We start from the raw sequence: 19,899 nt of genomic DNA on the forward strand, positions 1-19,899 counted from the left end.
AATATGAAGAACCTGAAAGGTACAAACCTCTTCTCTAACTCTGCAATCTGCCTCCTCCAGGAAAAGGCCAAGCTCCAGTGTTCGATGTGTTTGAAGCATTTCTCAACACTGACAACATCCAGGTCTTTGCTAATGCGGCCACCAGTTACATCATGTGCCTTATGAAGTTTGTCAAAGGACTGGGTAAGAGAGTCCTTCTTTTGTATCTCATAACCACTGGAGAGACAGGACCCCGCCACCACCTGGAGCAAGCAACATCTGGGTCATGAATGAACAGAGCTGAGTCATACAGGCAGGGGCAGAGAGCTTACTATGAAAGCAGCCCAGCTTTGTCCCAGTCGATGTTTCTTCATTGTGTTCATAATTATCTTATAATGTATGTATATATAAAATACTGTGTAGTTTCAAGCTATCCATTATACCAGCTTTTTAAATCTTAAAATACTTCGTAAAGGCAATCATATTTATTTTTTTTTTTTTTTTGAGAGAGGGTCTCATTATACAGTTCAGGCTGGGCTTGACCTCACCATGATGCTCCTGCCTCAGCCTCCTGGAGTGCTGGGATTATAGGTGTGCACCACCACACCCAGCTTCTAACTATTATTTCTTTATGTAGGAAATTATTCGTCTCAGTGTTACACAATTAGCCTAAACTTGATGTCTCAGCTCCTGAGAAAATATTAATAATGTCTCCTCCCAGGACTTACTAATTTATATAATAAAGTTTAAATTAAAAATCAGGCATAGTAAAAGATTAATAATAACATTACAATAAGCTAAAACAATAGTAGTAGTATGTTGATCAATACCTCAGATGTCTACTAAGTAACAGGCAAGTAGCATATACAATGTGGATACATTGGATAAGGAAATGATTCATGTCCCACGCTGTCTGTGTTCTACTCAGCTCCATTGAGTGCTATTATCACAGATTCATAGATCCGCATACAACACATACACACAGATTTTGGAACACCTACTATAATCAAAGATAGAAAATGAATTTAATTTCCACATGAATTTCACCTGGTCTCTGTTTTTATACCGTAAGGTATGTTAATGTAAATCTGGAGCTGGCAAACTAGGACTCTCAAATCCAATCTGATCCACTGCCAGACAGTTTTATAAAGTTTTGTTGGAACACAGCCATGCCCATTTGTCCATGACTGTGCTAAAACAACAGGGTCTCACAACAAGTTGTGAGGATAGTCAGCGTGACCTGCAAAACCTGAGGTACTTACTGTTTACCCTGTAGGCAGGCAAAGTCTTTTTTATAATGTAAAACATGTTTATCTACATTTTTTTAAGGAGAAGCATGCCTCATTGCTTCTGAGTTTTAACTACTGCCTAGTAATTATGTCTGTTTACCCACAAGGGAGGGTGCTAGTTGACACAATTATAGACAATTAGAAACAATTACAGTGTTGAGAATGAGTTTATCAAAAGTATGGAAATAGATTGATTATATGAGAAGAAAAATTAAAATTCTCAACTATTTATACCTATAAAAAAATTGAGAGGCCCTTCTTCAGATATGTTAAATCTTCACATATGTAGAAAAATGAATTCACTCAAGTTCAGTTAAGTAGTGGCTGTCCCCAGTCCCCAGATATTTATAGTCTTCCTGGAGTTCCCTCATTTACCATCGTCACTTAGTGCTATGCATTTCCAAACAGAGGGGCAGGAGTTTCCATTTCAGCCCCGCACCAGCTCACCCATCATCTGTCACCAAAGCCTGAGAAGTCACACCACCGAACAGTCGGCCCAGAGTAGTGAACTGCAGGATGTCGGTCTGCACACAAAAGAACATGGTCCAGCGTGTGAAGGGACTGGGGTAGAAAACTGAGCACACGCTCATGGGGAGAAGGGTGATCAAGAAGACTTTTGGCAATGTTGTGTCCTGGGCATCATTTTTCTTTCTTCCTAATTTTGGCTAATATTCAGTGTATCGATGCTACATGAAGGAACAGGTCTGTGTTGTAAGAGAAAAGCCAGGTGATGTTGTCTCTCTCTATCTCTGTCTCCGTCTCCCTCTCGGCCCCAGGGGAGGTAGACTGTAAAGAGATTGGAGACTGCGTCCCGGGACCAGGGGCCACGTCCACAGACCTGTGCCTGCCCGCGCTGGACTACCTCAGGCGCTGTTCGCAGGTACGAGGAGCGGCCACGCTCGGCCTGGAGGATGCTGATGGACACAGCAGGTGTATCTTGCTGAAGCCCAGGACAGTCATTTTCTGCTATTTCTGAGAAGATTAGCACTTAGACTTGAAGAGCGCATTTTTCATGAAAACAAATCGTGAAAATAGGCTGGGACACGTGGCCCAGAGAGCTCTCATGCTTCTCACCTCACTGAGACACCCAGAGTACCACTGTCTCTGTCTTCGCCTGAGCTCGCTGGGGAAGGGTTGTGAGGTCGTGGGAAGGCTTCCTGCTGCTTCTGGAAAGTGGAGGGCGGGATGTGTCCAGCTAATCTCTGGCTAAGAAATCCAGCACTTACCAGTGTGAACAGTACCCTTTCAGGACCCAGTACTGGATTTGCTGTGTTCTTATTTGCCTCAAATGCCGAACAAGTGAAACAGCGCTCCCTCCTCCAGCTTCCGCCTCGTGGGGTCAGGAACAGTGTTTCTCAAAGGTCTTTCTGTTACCTTCATGTGCTGGGTCCCAGGCCTCTGCTGGCTTGATCTGCCTCTCTGCCTATGGTGATATTGAGTCCCGTGACTTTAGGAAGGACAGACAGCCCTGACTTCCTCCACCAGGCTTTGTGATGCCCTCCACCTCAGGTTTTCCCTCTCACCCACGGCCCTCCAGCCACACTGGCTTTCTGCCCCATGCCCCACACTACCAGGGCCATTTCTGTGCCTGTTGCCTGGACTCTCTGTCCCAAAGTCCCTGGCTGGCATGCCGCACCACCCAGGTCATCTCAGAAATGTCCCCGTCTGAGAGAGTGGGGCCGCAGGACCTACCAACTGCCTGCCAGCAGTTCCCATTCACCACAGTCACTCTTTCTTATATACCTGTTTAATTTTTCCTACAAGTCATGTGTTGGGAATTTTATTTTTTTATGAAAGGATTGTGGTTTATAAGGCCCACAGGGACAGGAATTCCAGCTGTCCTGCTCACAGACATTCCCCTGCTTTCTAGAACAATGTGGGCATGGCGGGCGTAATTCTATGCCTTGAAGCTGTGAGGACCCCCGAGGTGGAGGTGCGGTAGCTTTGAGGCGGGTAAAGAACCCTTGCCAAGACCTTCGCTTTCCCATCTTGCCCGCTGACTTCTTCATTTGCTCTTTTGCCTCTGTTTCCTTGGAGACTGGGGAGGGGAAGCCAGAGTCTGACAACCCATTTGCCTGCAGACTCTTCTCAGGTTTGCCTTATAAGCAAAAATTCTCAACACATGTGTGATTCCCTCGGGGGTTAAGAAACTCTATAAAACTCGTGTAGCTGTAGCTAAGATCCTGAAAACGGAGCCTTTTTGCCTCCACTGAGTGCTGTTTCATCTGCTTAGTGGGATGTGAGTCTCTTGGGAGCTACCTTGTAAATTCAAGTCACAAACAACTAACTTTAAAACTTTCATACATGAGGAACTTTTCTAGTTTCCCTGTCCCCTTAACTGGTACATAGTTTTATTATTAGGCCAGAGATTTAGCTCAGTGGCACCAACACCTACCTGGCAAGCATGGGGTCATGAGTTCAATCCCCGGTACCAAAAACAACAATAACCACAACATAGTTTTATTGTCCTCTGACACCCAGAGTGCAGATTTTCCCAATAATATAATTGCAGTATTTTCTCCCCTACTTTTAGTTATTGGCCAAGATCTACAAAATGCCCTTGAAGCCAATATTCCTTAGTGGGCGACTTGCCAGCTTGCCTCGAAGGCTGCAGGAGCAGTCCACTAGCAGCGAGGATGGCATTGAATCGGTCCTGGCTGATTTTGATGACGACACTGGTGAGTTAATTGATTCAGTTAAACCAGGTTATTTACTATGTTCACAGCCCCAGGAGTTTAAGGCATAAATTAAGTAGCTCACAGTTCATAAAAGTAACCATCTTCTTTTGTTTCTTTTATAACAAGTTTACCTAAAGTTGCCATGGACTTTTCAAAAAATCACTTTATAAGCAGTGCCGGTACTTTAAGCAGGCTTTTTAGATGTACTTGTGCAGAGTTCACTAAATATACTTCCAAACTCTGAATTATCTTGAGTCTAGCAAATTGGAATGAAGTTGCATTAGTGCATTGGTACCTAAATTGCCTGGTAATTGTCCTTAATAGCTTTTAGGAAACACTGGATCATATATTTACTTCTTGCAGGACTACTCAGATGAGGGACATCAAGCTATTACAGTAAGAGAGAATCTGAGACTAGTGAAACTGAAGGCTTGGGGAAAAAATCATTTTAGAGAATTTCAAGTTAGAACCCCTGTAATTGCTTAGGAATCAGAGTTTAATGTAGTAGCTTTGAGTAATTTTCAGGATGTCTTTAGATAATAATTTTTACTTAGCATTTGAAAGCTCCAACCCATACAGTTTTAAGCAGAAGCTAGTGTTGATTATCTGTGATACATTCTTTTACAACAGTTATAAATGCTTATGTATTGAAGTGAGCAATTTCGTTTCCATTTGTAGGAAACATTAATTTATCCTTTCCCTAGGAGAGGTATATTTGTTGATAAAGTTCAGCCAAGCATCTGTCTAAAATTTCCCACATTAGCAATTCATCAAGGAGTTTAAAGATATAACTATGTACAAAACACAGATCAGAGAAAAGAATGAAAGCAAAAGTTTTAAGTTAGTGTTAAAAATTAAACAAGGCCTGGGGATGTGGTTCAGGGGTAGAGCACTTGCCTAGAATACACAAGGCCCTGGGTTCATTCCCCAGCACTACTGAAGAGTACTATAAACAATTCTCAGTGTAGATATATTCTCCGATAGTATTCATCTAGCTTCCAAAGGCAAAAGGATTACTTTTTACCTTTCCTGGAAATTTCAAACATTCAAAACTAGAAAGACTACATAAAATACATAATACTATGTTTCCCCAAAAATAAGACCTAGCTGGAAAGTAATCAGCTTTGAAAACTGGAAATCAAAAATCCCCGCCCCAGTGAGCCCGCCCTACCTTCCCTGCCCTGCGGAGCAGCCCCTGAGCAAGAGGACAGGGGTGGCAGATACGTGCGGAGTGTGGGAAACGGGACAGAATGATGCGGCTTACTTTCAACTGTCAGTTTATGCAGCATCTCAGATCATGTGTATATTCTGTCCCCCTCTCTTTCTAAATCTGTTTAAGGCAAAACGTGAAGCACTATAGCATCTTACATATAAAAATACGTGTCCTTTAAAATTAATGTGGGAGACAGAGGTTACCTCTGCTTCCTGCCCTAATCTTTTGTGTGTTCTTCGGCTGGATCTAAAAGTCTGGTTAACATAAGAGCTAATTAACATAAGAAAAGCACATATGTGTAGTTGTACTCATCTGGAATTGTAGTACTCTTTTTTTTATTTAAAGAGAAAAAAAGAAAGGACATAAAAAAACAAAGCCATAAAAGAGTACAAATAATACAGTATTTCAAGAAAAAATAAACAGTAAGAAATCACCAGTTAATAGGTTACATATTATCTTCCCAGGAACAGTTGTCCAAATTACAAAATTAAAGCATATAAAGTAGACATTCATACAGTGAAATTGGAGACAGTTCCATTCAATGATCCAACAAAAGCTCAGTAATATGGTTTTCCATCCTACACACTTGAACGTACCTGCGGTTATATCCCTTAGTCCACCTTCCTTTCCTCTCTTTTTTACAATAACAATTAGACTTTTTGGGTTTTATTACTCCCACAGTTCTTATTACTTTTTTTGAAGAGAATAAAACCAAATGTAACTAAGCAAAACAGAGTCAGTTAGAACAGAAGGGTGGGCATAGCATATGATGCAAAAATAGAATACCAGTGATCAAAAGTGGTTACCATTGTGCCTCTTGCTATTTTTAAACTGAGTTGTCTATATCATCAGATATAATAGAATTGATCAAAACAGTACAGAACAAGACCAATAAAACCTACACTGAAGACTTTGCAAGACTTCAAAAAAAGGATAATAGTCAAACCATAATGGGCATCATAGTATATCTTATTGCCTTCAAAGTGGTTGTCTATACCCCCAAACTTGATACTATCAAACAAAATAGAATATAGAATAATCAGAACAAGATGGGGAGAGCAATACTGGGGTTCAAATCAGGTTAATAGGAAAACCAAGAAACTTACTATAATATGTCCTGCTATTTTTAATTTAGTTTTCCCTTAATTAAAAGAATGAGAGAAAATAGATTAATTTTAAGAAGGGGAGGAAATTGAGATAAGAGAGGACATTGTAACAGAACAGTGCAGGGCAGAACCAAACCATTCAAGCATCATTGTGTTTTACCACCAGATAATCTAACATAATAGCAGTCGCCATAGTGCCTCTTTCCTTGAATTATTTGAGTGTAACTTCATATGCTATAACATCAAGCATATCAAGATAGTGTGAAGCCATTCAAGAGAATCCAAGAATGACAGGGTATTTAGAACCAACTAATAGAAAACGAACAACGGTTTCTTTATTATCTCTTTGCCTATAAAGAATTTTGTTTATACTGTAGCATATAGTGAAATATAGTAAGATACAACAAGTTAAAAACCAGTGGAAACAGGTGTACCACAGCTTGATGGGACTTCAAAACAAGATGATATTTAATCAGCACTAGCTTTTATGTTGTGTTGTTTTCTTCAAAATAGCTATTTGTACTATCATAGATACTAAAATCAAACAACCCAGGTTAAAACCATTGCAGTTAATGAGTGAAAACATTATGTGGCTTCAAACCAATATGATTGGGAATCATGATTACCACATACTTTTGTGTATTATCATTTCTTACACTAGGGAAACTATTCGGTATTTATACATATGAGTTTGATTTATTTCACTTGAGGCTGAGGCAGGAATTGCAAGTTTGAACCAAACCTGGGTAATTTAGTGACTTAGCAATACCCTGTCAAAAAAAGAAAGAAAAAATGTAGGAGGGCGGGAAGAGGAGGGAAGGAGGAGGGAAAAAAGGGGCAGGAGATGTAGCTTAGTTTGATCTCTAGTTTTCAAAGTTGGTTACTTTCCAGGGAGGGAAGGGAGGAGCATAAACGTTTTATTATATTTATATGCACATGAAAATCTTCACAAGAGTGAAATCTGAAGAAATGACCACGGTTTATGCTTTTATCCATCTCAAATAACACATAATAGGTGTGTGAAGGAATGGCAGGACAGGTGGAGCTCTGGGCCGGGGTCGTCGGCTCCAGGGAGACTGCTAAGAGGGGGATGGAGTGGGGCAGACGCTGGTGGGAGCTAAGGGTGTCAGGTTCTTCTCAAGTTGCTTATTCAGGTGTGTTAGGGTTCCACTTACCAGCACATAGATTACGGCTGTTTTCCTGCCTTCATAGGTGAAGGAGAGAAGAATCCTTGTAGTGTTGCATGTAGGGAACAATAGGCCAGGTGCTCCATCTGAAATGACAGATCCTTGAGTGATTCAAGCTTGAATGCCAATATATAACAATTTAGCATATTTTGAAATGGCATGTCTCTGAGTACTTCAATAACAAGCATAATCACAGCACTATTGCCATACCTGAAATTAAAAATAATGTACGTAGAGTCAAGCCCAGGGGCTGGAGTGAGAGGAGGAAGGGAAGCTGCAGCTCAGTGGTTACAGAGTTTCTAGACGAGAAGATGGAAAGTTTCAGAAATAGAAGTGAGCGTTGTACAGCAGCATACATGTCATTAATGCCATGCAATCATACACATGGAAATGGCTAACATGGATTTTTTCATTATACATATTTACTGCAAAAAAAGACTAAACTGATGGACCTAAAAGCATGTTCCATCATTAACTCCCAAGAAGTCTGACACTCATCTCAAAAGACGGTTTACATGTCACTTTGTTATTAAAGAGAATAAAGACTTTCGGCAGGTGTGTCCTTGTCACTTTGCTAGATCATGGCAGTTGTCATCTGGCCTCTTGTGGGTCCCCCTGAGCACTAACACCATTGTGACATGCAGTCTGGCAACGCGTGGCACTGTCCCCACAGTGTCTAATCGGATCTTGCAGCCATCCTTCACAGTGTTTGCCTGGCTCACACACAGGTCTGCTTTGTGGTCCCCAGGTCTGATAGAAGTCTGGATCACCCTGCTGGAGCAGCTGACAGCAGCTGTGTCCAACTGTCCACGTCAGCACCAGCCGCCGACCTTGGATTTACTCTTTGAGCTGTTGAGAGATGTGACCAAAACGCCTGGTAAATATTTCTGTGTCTGATGTGGGGGAGAGTATTATACAAACCCATTTTTTTGCAGGAGAGTATTCCTGTGAGTGCCCACCTGTTTTTCACTATTTCTTAGACTTAACTCAAACCTTCATGATCTCGGGCAATATTTGTTGCATGGCTGTGATGGAGGGATGTTTACAATATATCCCTGTTCCTGTTTCTTCTTACCAGTCCATTTATAGAGGTTGTCGGTCAGGTAGCCGGGCAGTGTTGGCACCGTACATGAATCAGGCTTAGGCTGGGCCCGTCTGTTGGTGTCTCGTACACCAGTTGACTCTGCCATGTTCCACGGTCACAGTCCTCCCTGGCCAGATCTTCCAGAGCATGGTCTGGGGAGAAGGCTATCAGCAGGGCTCACCAGGTCTATTATTGACATAAATGAGCTGTAACAGAAAATGGTCCCCCCAGCCAGTATACTTCGGTTTCTTAGTTGCTGAGGTTCCTGCCTCTTAGAACAGCTGGCACTGTAATGCATAGCTGGTCACTATGATATATATTGTGTAAACCAATCCCCAGCTGGCAAGTAATTCTGCCTCTGCACTTCCTGCTTGTTTATCCTATATAAGCCCTAGACCACCAAAGATCAGGGCCTGATATTCTGGAAATGACTGCAATCAGTGCCTATCAATATAAATAAATATGCCTTCAAATTCTGAGGGTCATTTTGATGCTTCTTCTCCCTATTGCAAAGCCACTGACAGGCTCATGACAGGGCATCTTGCTTGTATACAGGTCACGGATGATTAGAGTTGGAGAAAAATTTGGTACTTACCTAGAACAATGAGTTAACCAAGTTTGGCATATGTATTTCTTTATCCCAATTTTCCCAAGGCCAATAAAACTTTTTATACAAATGTTAGTTTTTACTAACAGAATCAGAATGCTAAATAGAATACCAGTTAGTTCCACAGGGAGGAGGAAGTGTCCATGTTCATCACTATGGTGACTTGATAACAGTGTTTCAAAATCCATAGTGAAGTTTGTACTGGAATAATTTCAAAAAAAAAAAAAACACTGTAGCTACTTTGACATGTTAGAAAATTGGACACCTTCCACTGAAGAAAAAGTATTTTGTAGAATTATGTACCACTATTTCTAAATCTGACTCTGCCACTAAATCTGCGTGGAGTATTTAACCTAATAATTCTAGCAATCTATCATCTACGAATTAACAGTAATGAATAAAAATGTATATGTGTTTCTTAAAATATCTTGAATACTTTTAAAACTAAATTATGAACACCCTACTGGGGAGGTAGTTAAGTAAATTATGTAATATAGTCTTCAGGAATTAAATTAATGTTTATGAATAGTATTTGATAACAATTATTTATAAGGCATTATGTTAAAAGTTTATAGACAATAGAGAGCAATCTCAACTGTATAAATGAAATTTTGTAGATTTAAAAATATATACATACCCAGTCAAAAACTTCTGGAAAGAAATATATATTAAAATGTGGTTATATCTGTGGGTAAGGGTTTTCCTGCTCCATATTCTCATATAATTTGTGTTTATTATAAAAACAGAACCTTATTCTTTTTTTTTTTTTTTTTTTTTTTTGTCTTTTTCCTTTTTATCGGTACCGGGGATCCGGGGATCGAACTCACAACTGCCTGTTGCAAGGCAGGCGCTTATGCCGCTGAGCTAAATCCCCAGCCCCAAGAACCTTACTCTTAAAGTAAGAATTAAATCTATTAACACTTCTATAAGGAAGCACAAATGTTTTTCTCTATAGCATTACCTACAAGCAAAACATTAAATATCTTAAATGTCTGTCAGTAAAGGGATGGATACGTAAGTTATTGCATACAATGCAATGGAAGCAGGGTGTGGCAATTAAAGAATATCTAAATTTGCTGAGCAACGTGCCAAACCAAGTTTATAGGATCTCATTTCAATAAAAGTAGCTTAAACTGGAAGCCAGTGTTTTACAGTATGCACTTACAGTCCCAGCTACCTGGAAGGCTAAGGCAGGATTGCTTATCCCAGAAGTTCAGGGCCAGTCTAAGCAACACAACACCCAATCTGTTGACTGATTGGTTGATTGATTTGTAAATTATGTTCCAATTACATATGTCATTTTTAAAGGGTGTTTTCTTATATGTATATATGTATCTGTGTTTTTGTAGCGCAGGCCTAGGAGTTGATTGATATTTTAGCTTTATCAATCCTTATTTTTTTGTAAAAGTGTGTCCAGATATTACTTATATAACTAAAATTATGCAGAAACAATAAAGAAAAATGCCACCAACCTTCCCCAACCACTGGCAAATTCTTATTCCCTGAACCTTCTGAAGGAACGAGGCTGTCCTTCGGAAGAGACCCCTGATGCCACACCGTGTCAAAGAGCTTCCCCCTTGAGATTACCATCTTGACACTGACCTTTCTTTTTCAGGCCCAGGGTTTGGAATCTATGCAGTCGTTCACCTTCTCCTTCCTGTGATGTCCCTGTGGCTCCGCCGCAGCCATAAAGACCATTCCTACTGGGACATGGCCTCTGCTAACTTCAAGCACGCCATTGGGCTGTCTTGCGAACTGGTGGTGGAACACATCCAGAGCTTCCTGCATTCCGGTAGCCACTGAGCTGGAGCTGGTTGTTCTGGGCAGCATCATTGGCTAAAATTGCTTCAAGAATACCTAATGCAAAAACCATTGTCTGGGAACTACTAAAATAGGATTACATAGCCAGGGCCAGCCATCTAGTAGGATATTATCAAAGGGCAAACTGATACTCATGTGTCCTCTGCAAAATTATCAGAATACTCTATACATATAGTTAAAAATAAAATTCCCAATAAGAAGTCTGGCATAGAAATCAGTTAAGATAGTCAAGTACCTAATAAACTAAAAAAAAAAGAATAAATATTGTAGCTGTGGAGTAGGGAAGGGGGGTGTATCCTGCAGCCCTGCTTTATCTGAGGAGGCTTAATGAAGGGGGTAGTGTTTTAGAAAAGGTTTCAGCTATGGGCAAGAAGCTGGCTAAGGATGAGGAGAAAGTGCTAAGACTGTGTGGAAGTGTAGGGTGGAGAAGATGCTCAAACAGCATCTGGAGAAGGACAGAGAGGCAGGAAAATATGTCTGTTTTGGTACTAGTGGATCTGCAGTCATGAAATGCAGATTCTTAATCATGCTCTGCCCCAGGAGAATCTGGCGGTTGGGAACAGGAGACACATCGCGGCCAGCCACAGAAGTTATAAACAGAAGACAAAGAACACCGACCAGGAGGATGACTCACAAAGCAAAGCAAAGGGGCCATCTCTCTAGGTGTAATGAGGACAGATTTGCCCTGCAAACAAGACCACTAATGGAGAAAGGAACGAGTAGACTTCTGCACAGGCAGGGGCTGGCGGTAGCTGTAGGGGGGTGTTCCCCAGCAGGTCACTGTTTCACACAGCACAGGACTCGGGAGGGTCCTCTTGTAAATTGCTTCTGTGGCATCACAAGGACCCGGGGAGAGAATGTGGCTGCGGTCCTTAAATTAGGCAAACAGAACACACTTTCTAGAAGCCATGTTTCCTTTAGGCAGCATGATGTGCAGTCAGAAACAAGACTGACAAGCAAGAAGAAGTGGTGGGACCAACTAGAGATTCTGTTCTGTTTTCCAAGAGCATTTAATTTGGCTATCAGTTGGAAGTATGAGTTAATTTTTCCTGTTTAAGAATTTAAATTTTGTACTAACATTCAGGCTGTGTAGTGTGTTCCATTTTGTTTAAGTAGGTGAATTCTATGCTGGACTTTGAGGAAAATGTACATCAACATACAAAAGTCAGATGGTTCATCCTGCTCTGTGTGGTTATGGTTGAGACAGCCACAGTTGGGCACAAACCCAACAAACATTTTCCCAAGGGCTTTGAGGGTGTCATCATTTTCCTCAATGTCCTATTTTTTCCCAGAAATTTATGTACTTTTATCACCTAGACCTTTTCACTTTTTTTTATAGGTGGCCATTTCCACCTATTCCTTCCTACCAGGGCTAAGTGAGACCTTGATTTTGCTTTCTCTAGACATCAGGTATGAGAGCATGATCAACACCATGCTGAAGGACCTCTTTGAGCTGCTGGTGGCCTGTGTGGCCAAACCCACAGAGACCATCTCCAGAGTGGGCTGTTCCTGCATTAGGTGAGGAAAAGGGTTTCTGACTTTCCACACAACTGGACATCTCATTATAAAATCCAAGGATATTAAATTATCCTTTGTGGTAGCAACCCACCTTTTGGCTTGTTTTTTATAAGTAAAGATGACTGTGTGCCAGTAAGTCTTCGTTTCAGTGTCCAGTCAGCAAATGTTTATTCCATAAGGCATTTTACACAGAACTGCAGGGTGTGGAACATGTTGTAAACTAAGATCCCAGTTCGGGATGATGTAAGAGAGGAGGTCACATAAAGATGGCAGTGGGGAAGAAGAACTTACCAGTGCAGGAAGGGATGGGAGCTGGGCGGTCAGCAGGGGCTTTGCTGCAGCAGGAGTGACACTGGGGAGGGTACTCCACGGTGAGCGGTGAGTGTGAGCGAGCCCTGGACAGGCGGGACCTCCCAAGTGGGAAGACAAAGCGAGCAAATGCCTGGAGATAAGCATGGCAAATGACAATAAGGGGTTTTGTTTTGTTTGTGTATATTATTTGGAGCAGCGCAGTGGGAAATGGGGCTCGAATGGAGAAATCAGTCCAGAACATTCAGAGTCACACATTCAAGTCTAAAGGTGAGGATTGGGCTATTTGTGACGGGCCCATTGCTATTTCTGCATTAGCATCTGAACGGTGGACCACACCTGACAGAAAGCTAAAGTGATAAGCAGGGATAAGAAGACACAGACTGTGACTGGGCACGAGTCCACCAGGTCCTGCATTCTGTGCACTCCAAACTTCTCATCTCTCCTGGCAGGTACGTGCTGGTGACGGCCGGCCCTGTGTTCACGGAGGAAATGTGGCGGCTTGCCTGCTGCGCCCTGCAGGAAGCCTTCTCTGCCACCCTCAAGCCGGTGAAGGTAGGTTGCTGGGAGGAGAGAGCCCACGCACATCTCCCCCTCCTTGGGCATTGGTGCTCCTCAGGTGAAGGATCTGCATACTGCTTGCTTCCTACAGGGGATGAGAAAGTTCTTGGCTCAGTGTTTTGTCCGATGCATAGTGACAGTGCCACATCCCAGAATTAGAATGCATCTGGTGAGCAGCACCCGCTGTTTCTCCCTAGGACTTGCTGGGCTGCTTCCACAGCGGCACAGAGAGCTTCAGCGGGGAAGGCTGCCAGGTGCGGGTGGCGGCCCCATCCTCCTCCCCAAGCGCCGAGGCGGAGTACTGGCGCATCAGAGCCATGGCCCAGCAGGTAAGGGCTGTGCTCTGGGGTGGGGCCCCAGCAGCCAGAGGTGCATGCTGGGAGGCCCTGCTGCAGGTGCCGGTCACCAAGCCACCTTTCCACCACATCCTGCCACAAAACAGGTGGCAGATGTCAGTGCAACCCTCTTCTGAAATACATGTCAGTGGAGAAGAGGAGCAAGGAATCATTTTACTTCTCAGTATTTCTCTCTCTCTCTTCCTTCTGTATTTATTCTATAGTAACTGCCAGTTCTTGAAAGGAGACTTGCTTAAAAGGAGTGTAACATCCATTCAGGGTGGACAGCGAGCCACTGCTAGAAAACACCCCCCAGTAAGAATTAAAGCAGCCAAGTTTAAAATAAAGGACAAGGGTTTATTTGAAAGTGAGGAGGGTGACAGGCAGCTATTCTGGACAAGCTGGGAGAATCGAAAGGGAAATACACCTTGGCTTTGGGTTCCTTTTCCCTTTGTAGGCTCCTGGGGTCTGATGGGCTCCCTGGCTCTTTGGTCCTCCCCTTGGACTCCTTCTGGCCATATGACCTGTCCCTGCACCTTGTAGGTGGAGGGGTGGGGGACCTTATGGAAAGGTAGCTTAAAATTAAGGGGGAAGTGTGCATTGTTATGTTACATCTGCTGCTTCCTGGGGCCTTCCCAGGGCCTGATTTCTTCCCTTAACTGCAAGATAGCTGTAGAGGCAGAAGCTGCCTTTGAAGGATTCTAGGTTAATTTTTAACAAAGCTCAATGAGACCTTCATCCTTTCCCTACAGACCCCCCATCCCTACAGCAGTCTACAGTTTCCAGAGTATTTTAAATCACAAGAAATGGAATCACTTGGTTACTATGTTTGGAGTTACTTCCACCATTGTCTAGTGGAGTAGCCGTATCCACAGTGCTGACAGCAGAGCCCTAATTAACTTCTTATTCCTGCACTGGATGGAAGACGATGCCAGACAGATGTCAAAATCAGATGATCTTTTGCAAACACAGCTCCTTTTTATTTTCTCTTGATTAATACTAAATGTCCGTGCTTGTATGTGGACCGTAATGGATTGCCTTGTGTAGGAGCAGCAGTGTTATTAGTGTCAACACCAGCGTTCACTGTGTACTCTGCTCCAATGTTTGCACATGCAGTGCACATTTATCAGTTTACTTTCAGCAAACACAGGAGGTAGGAAACCATTATCCTCCTCCCTGTACAGGTAAGGAGTGGGTGAGCATAATTCTGGGGAGTCGGGAGATGACGTGGCTCCCTGAGTGGTGCCTCTGCCCGCCCCGCAGGTGTTCATGTTGGACACCCAGTGCTCCCCGAAGACTCCAAACAACTTTGATCACGCTCAGTCCTGCCAGCTCATCATCGAGCTGCCCCTGGATGAGAAGCCGAATGGCCACACCAAGAAGAGGTGAGTGGTGCTTACAAGGTTCATTCACTCCCAGCTCCAGCTCGTTTTCATCCGCTTTGACCAGGAATATCAAAAACGTTTGTGCAGTCGTGTAGCGAAGGTTCTCATAGACACGGTTAACCCTGAAGCAAGTTTCCTACGTGTCCTGTGTATTTAGCCAGTGGTTTGAGGGACCGCAGCACAGCAGCACGCTGTGGGTGACTTAAACCGTGGAAAGGTGTTTCCTCACAGCTCTGAAGCTGGAGGGGTTAGTGGGGCCTCTTCTGAGGTTTCTTTTTGGCTTAGTCATGGTCCTCTTTTCTGTGTCCTCACATGGTCATTCCTCTGTGTGTTTCTGGGTCCAGATTTCTTACTAGACTGAGCTTCATCCTAATGACCCCATTTTTATTTCATTAACTCCTTAAATACTCTTTGTCCAATGAACCTATAATCTCAGCACTCAGGAGACTGAGGCAGGAGTATCAACATGAGTTTGAGGCCAGCCTGGGCTATGTAGTGAGTTCAAAGCCAGGCTGGCCTACATAGCAAGACCCTGTCTCAAAAAAAAAAAAAAAAAAAAAAATATATATATATATATATATGATCCTAGTGTTTACAATTTCAATATATAAATTTTGAGGGGACACAGTCCCACACCTGATATCATACATATTGCACAGATTAGATTATTTCAGAGAGAAATACTACCTTCTTCATTAGTAATACTATTGTCAAGGGTCAGAAAGATTTGTGCCTGAACATAAGGAACTTTTTTTTTTAAATACAGCAAGTCCCAGACCTATGAACAGTTCTGGAATAAAACTCCTTTATAAGTTGGATTCATTAGTAGGCAAACAAAGCGCATCTTACACAGAATACCTGTGAATGTTTGCGATTTGTATGTTCGGAAGTCAGGGGTTCCCTGTCCTATATCATCTTGTCTGAAGAGTAGTTTCTGGAGTACGAGTCAGTGGTGACTGGGGTCCCCCATTTAAACTTCTGGGGCGCTAGCAGTAGTGCTGATGCTTCAGGAGTGACTGGTTCGCTGTCTTAACCTTAACTTCTGACGTGCTGGTAATAGGAGGTATGGAGCCTTTGGGAGGAAATTAGGTCATGAGGATGGAGCCCTCAAGCATGGGGTGAGTGCCATGAAAAGAAGAGACCCAAGAGTCCCATGCCCGGTTTCTGCCATGAGAGGACACAGGGTGAAGTTGGTTGTCACCAGAGTCCAACCGTCCAGCCTCCAGAACTATAAACAATCACATAAGCTACCCAGTCTGTAGTACTTTGTACAGCAATATGAGCTAAGAAAGTCGTATTTCATAGGCCCTGGGACACTTATCCAACAGTATTCAATTAATACTGCCAGCTGAGTGGAACTGTCAGGTAGTAATTTTTAGTCAAGTGCTCACTTGGACAATACACATAACTTTTTAAGTCAAATTTGATACATCCAGGAAAATATATGGAATATTCAAAGGTTATGAAGCATGAATCGAAACTAAAATATCCATGAATCTGCCATGCAGTTTCCAAAGCTGAGCTGTGCCACCGTCTCACGTGCTCCTCCAATCCCGCCTGCCCTCAGCTGCGTATGCAGTACACATAGTTTTTAAGTGTTGGTCACTTCTAACCTATTTTACAAACCAAAGATTCTACAGTTGTCTCACATCTTTAAACACTGGTCTGTTTGGAATTTCAGTTCTTTTCCTACCTTTAACTTTTCATTTTGAGACAGAGTCTTACTAAGTTGCCCAGGTGGGGCTCGAACCTGCGATCCTCTTGCCTCAGCTTCTCAAGTGCTGACAGATTTATGCTACCAAGCCAAACTTCTTGTTCTACCTCTTGTTCTTTTTTTATGTTTCTGATTTTTATTCAGCCAATTTTTCTTGTTGAAATATTTTCAAAGTAAAAGTAGAAAAAGGGAGTGATAATGATAGACTGAATTCAACAAAAACCAGGCCTGGTGCATGTAAGGAAGCGTTCTGCTGCTGGACTAACTGCAAATCTGCTGAATTCAGTGTGTAACTAAAACAGGGAAAACACAGAATAACCTAAAAATAACCAATATTTGTAGGGTTTGAAAGATTTTTTTAATGTCTAAGATTTTAAAATACATCAATATGTATCATAAACTTAGTACTTTTAATAGGCATTTTTATACTCACTGTATTTAGGTGATTAATTTTTTTAAAGACTACTGGCTTTGATATCCCTTTATTACTCATTTTTGTTGAGAATAATGTGCTTTCCCTCAGTGACAACGGCACAGAAGGCAAGCCAGCATGTAGTTTGGGGTGAAAGAATTTCATTAGGTAAAAAGTACTTTTTCTAATAATTTTATTATCTTACCTGAATTTAAAAATTTTTATAAAGCAAAAGTTATTAACAGTTGAATCTTTTAAGCTTTTAAGAGGAGTTGCCATAATTTTATGAGTATCCAAATACAGGAATTTGTTGGCAGTCTAATGACATGAGGTATTTTTACAAAATTCTAAGAGCAATAAAAATAACATGAAAGCACAAAACCCAAAACCCCATTGGTGGGTTAAAATGTTTGGAAGTTGAAAGTGTCTTCTTAGTACATAGAAGGGCTGAGTCACCACGTGTGTCTGAAGCCACCCGACCTGGTCGTGTCTCCCTTGGTAACACGGCAAGAAGTTGTCATGGGTGACTCGTGCATGTTCCTCAGCCAGGTGCCCTGGCCTGATGTCCTGGGGTATTGTCCTCCTCGCACTCTCTTGGCCTGAAGGACAGCCCAGGGAAACTCAGTGGCCATCCCAGGAGCCCCATGGCCGAACCTGCACACTGGGAATTTGAGTCAGTGTTTTCTCGTCTCCTGTGTTTTCAGAAGGCTGTAATTTACACTGTCAGTTTTTTCCTATCTTGGCGATGGTTTGCGCCCCCACCTGCAACCTCCAGCATTAAAACGTCTCAGAGTTTGCTTCTCTTTTGCACACACTGCCCAGTGTTCAGTTTTCACATCAACATACCTAAAGCATTCGTCTTTAATCCAGGAAAAGTGGTTTGCTACCAACACCAGCCTCAAATGTGACTTCAGGACACTTCTGGTGAAGGGAAAAGGTTACTTAAAACTGAAAGCATTCAGAATTTGTTACTTTTGTTCTTTTATTACTGATAACTAGGCAAGAAAATGTGCCATATCTCATAATGTATCTATTTTTAAATTTTTTATGAAGCTTATTTTCCTGAAAGCTTGGTGATAATTGAGTAGCCTAACTTAGCAGAATTCCAGCACTTTTTAAAATCCAAGGTGCGCTAGAAGCTAAGTATGATTAAAATGGATGCTTGCCTTTTTTTAAAAGAAACACACTGGAATACAGACAGTGTGGCTTGTAAGTTGCAGCCATTCTGAAACGGATAAAGTCTGCATCACTGTGAAATGACCAGGATAGCAGAAGGACACTAACCAGGCCCTGTGTTATGCTTGGAAGCGTCTCTTTTAGGGAAATCGTGGTGAGCCTGTTGTCGCACCAGGTTCTGCTCCAGAACCTTTACGACATCCTGCTGGAAGAGTTCGTCAAAGGTCCATCTCCTGGAGAGGAGAAGACAGTCCAGACGCCGGACGCCAAGCTGGCCGGCTTCCTCAGATACATCTCCATGCAGAACCTGGCGGTCATCTTTGACCTGCTGCTGGACTCCTACAGGACAGCTCGGGAGTTCGACACCAGCCCGGGGCTCAAGTGCCTGCTGAAGAAGGTGTCTGGCATTGGGGGCGCCGCCAACCTCTACCGCCAGTCTGCCATGAGCTTCAACATCTACTTCCACGCGCTGGTGTGCGCCGTGCTCACCAACCAAGAGGCCATCACTGCCGAGCAGGTGAAGAGGGTGCTTTTTGAGGATGACGAAAGAAGCACAGATTCGTCCCAGCAGTGCTCGTCGGAAGATGAAGACATCTTTGAGGAGACAGCCCAGGTGAGTCCCCCGCGAGGCAAGGAGCAGAGGCAGTGGAGGGCGCGGATGCCCTCGCTCAGCGCGCAGCCCATCAGCAATGCGGACTGGGTGTGGCTTGTCAAGCGGCTGCACAAGCTGTGCATGGAGCTGTGCAACAACTACATCCAGATGCACCTGGACCTGGAGAGCAGCGCGGAGGAGCCTCCGGTCCTCAGGAGCGACCCGCTCTTCATCCTGCCCTCCTTCCAGTCCGAGTCGTCCACTCCGTCCACTGGTGGCTTCTCCGGGAAAGACACACCTTCCGAGGATGACCGCAGTCAGACCCGAGAGCCCCCGGGCGAGTGTCTGGGCCCGCGGGCGGGCAGCGGGGATGTGCCGATGCTGCCCCCCAGCCCCAGAGTGGAGAGGAAGGACGCCGGCCGGAAGAAGGAGTGGTGGGAGCACGCGGGCAACAAAATCTACACCATGGCCGCCGACAAGACCATCTCAAAGCTGATGACCGAGTACAAAAAGAGGAAGCAGCAGCACAACCTGCCCGTCTTCCCCAAGGAGGTCAAAGTGGACAAGAAGGGAGAGCTCCTGGGGCCCAGAGGGCCGGGCTCCCCACTGCTGCAGCGACCCCAGCACCTGATGGACCAAGGGCAAATGCGCCACTCCTTCAGCGCAGGCCCCGAGCTGCTGCGGCAGGACAAGAGGCCCCGCTCCGGCTCCACAGGCAGCTCGCTGAGCGTCTCGGTGAGAGACGCTGAAGCGCAGATCCAGGTACCTCTGAGGATGCGGGAGGGAGGTGGGTTCCAGAGGTGAGCCTCCTGCAGGGCATGCATGCTCAGGTTTGCTAGAAACCAGTGGAGGTCGTGAACCAAGCTACCTTCCTATGACCCGAGCCTAAAACATAGGCTCTGCTTTTATCCATCAGTGTGAAGCTAAAATTTC

General features: G+C 43.5%; 1 protein-coding gene across 2 annotated transcripts in view; it reads left to right on the forward strand.

Moving 5' to 3' along the window:
- Positions 1–19,899, forward strand: part of Arfgef3 (ARFGEF family member 3) — a 135,229-nt gene that overhangs the window by 106,871 nt on the left and 8,459 nt on the right. For both annotated transcript variants that reach the window (XM_063233364.1, XM_003465655.4), the window contains 10 exons: positions 61–183; positions 2,045–2,148; positions 3,802–3,946; positions 8,201–8,329; positions 10,759–10,935; positions 12,368–12,482; positions 13,244–13,346; positions 13,550–13,681; positions 14,951–15,072; positions 18,507–19,728. In XM_063233364.1, the coding sequence (XP_063089434.1) occupies positions 61–183; positions 2,045–2,148; positions 3,802–3,946; positions 8,201–8,329; positions 10,759–10,935; positions 12,368–12,482; positions 13,244–13,346; positions 13,550–13,681; positions 14,951–15,072; positions 18,507–19,728 (2,372 nt within the window). The remainder of the gene's footprint in view (positions 1–60; positions 184–2,044; positions 2,149–3,801; positions 3,947–8,200; positions 8,330–10,758; positions 10,936–12,367; positions 12,483–13,243; positions 13,347–13,549; positions 13,682–14,950; positions 15,073–18,506; positions 19,729–19,899) is intronic.

Source organism: Cavia porcellus, unplaced genomic scaffold (genome assembly GCF_034190915.1).
Source record: "Cavia porcellus strain 051 isolate PalLab524CR breed Dunkin Hartley unplaced genomic scaffold, mCavPor4.1 scaffold_22, whole genome shotgun sequence".
Classification (NCBI taxonomy): domain Eukaryota; kingdom Metazoa; phylum Chordata; class Mammalia; order Rodentia; family Caviidae; genus Cavia; species Cavia porcellus.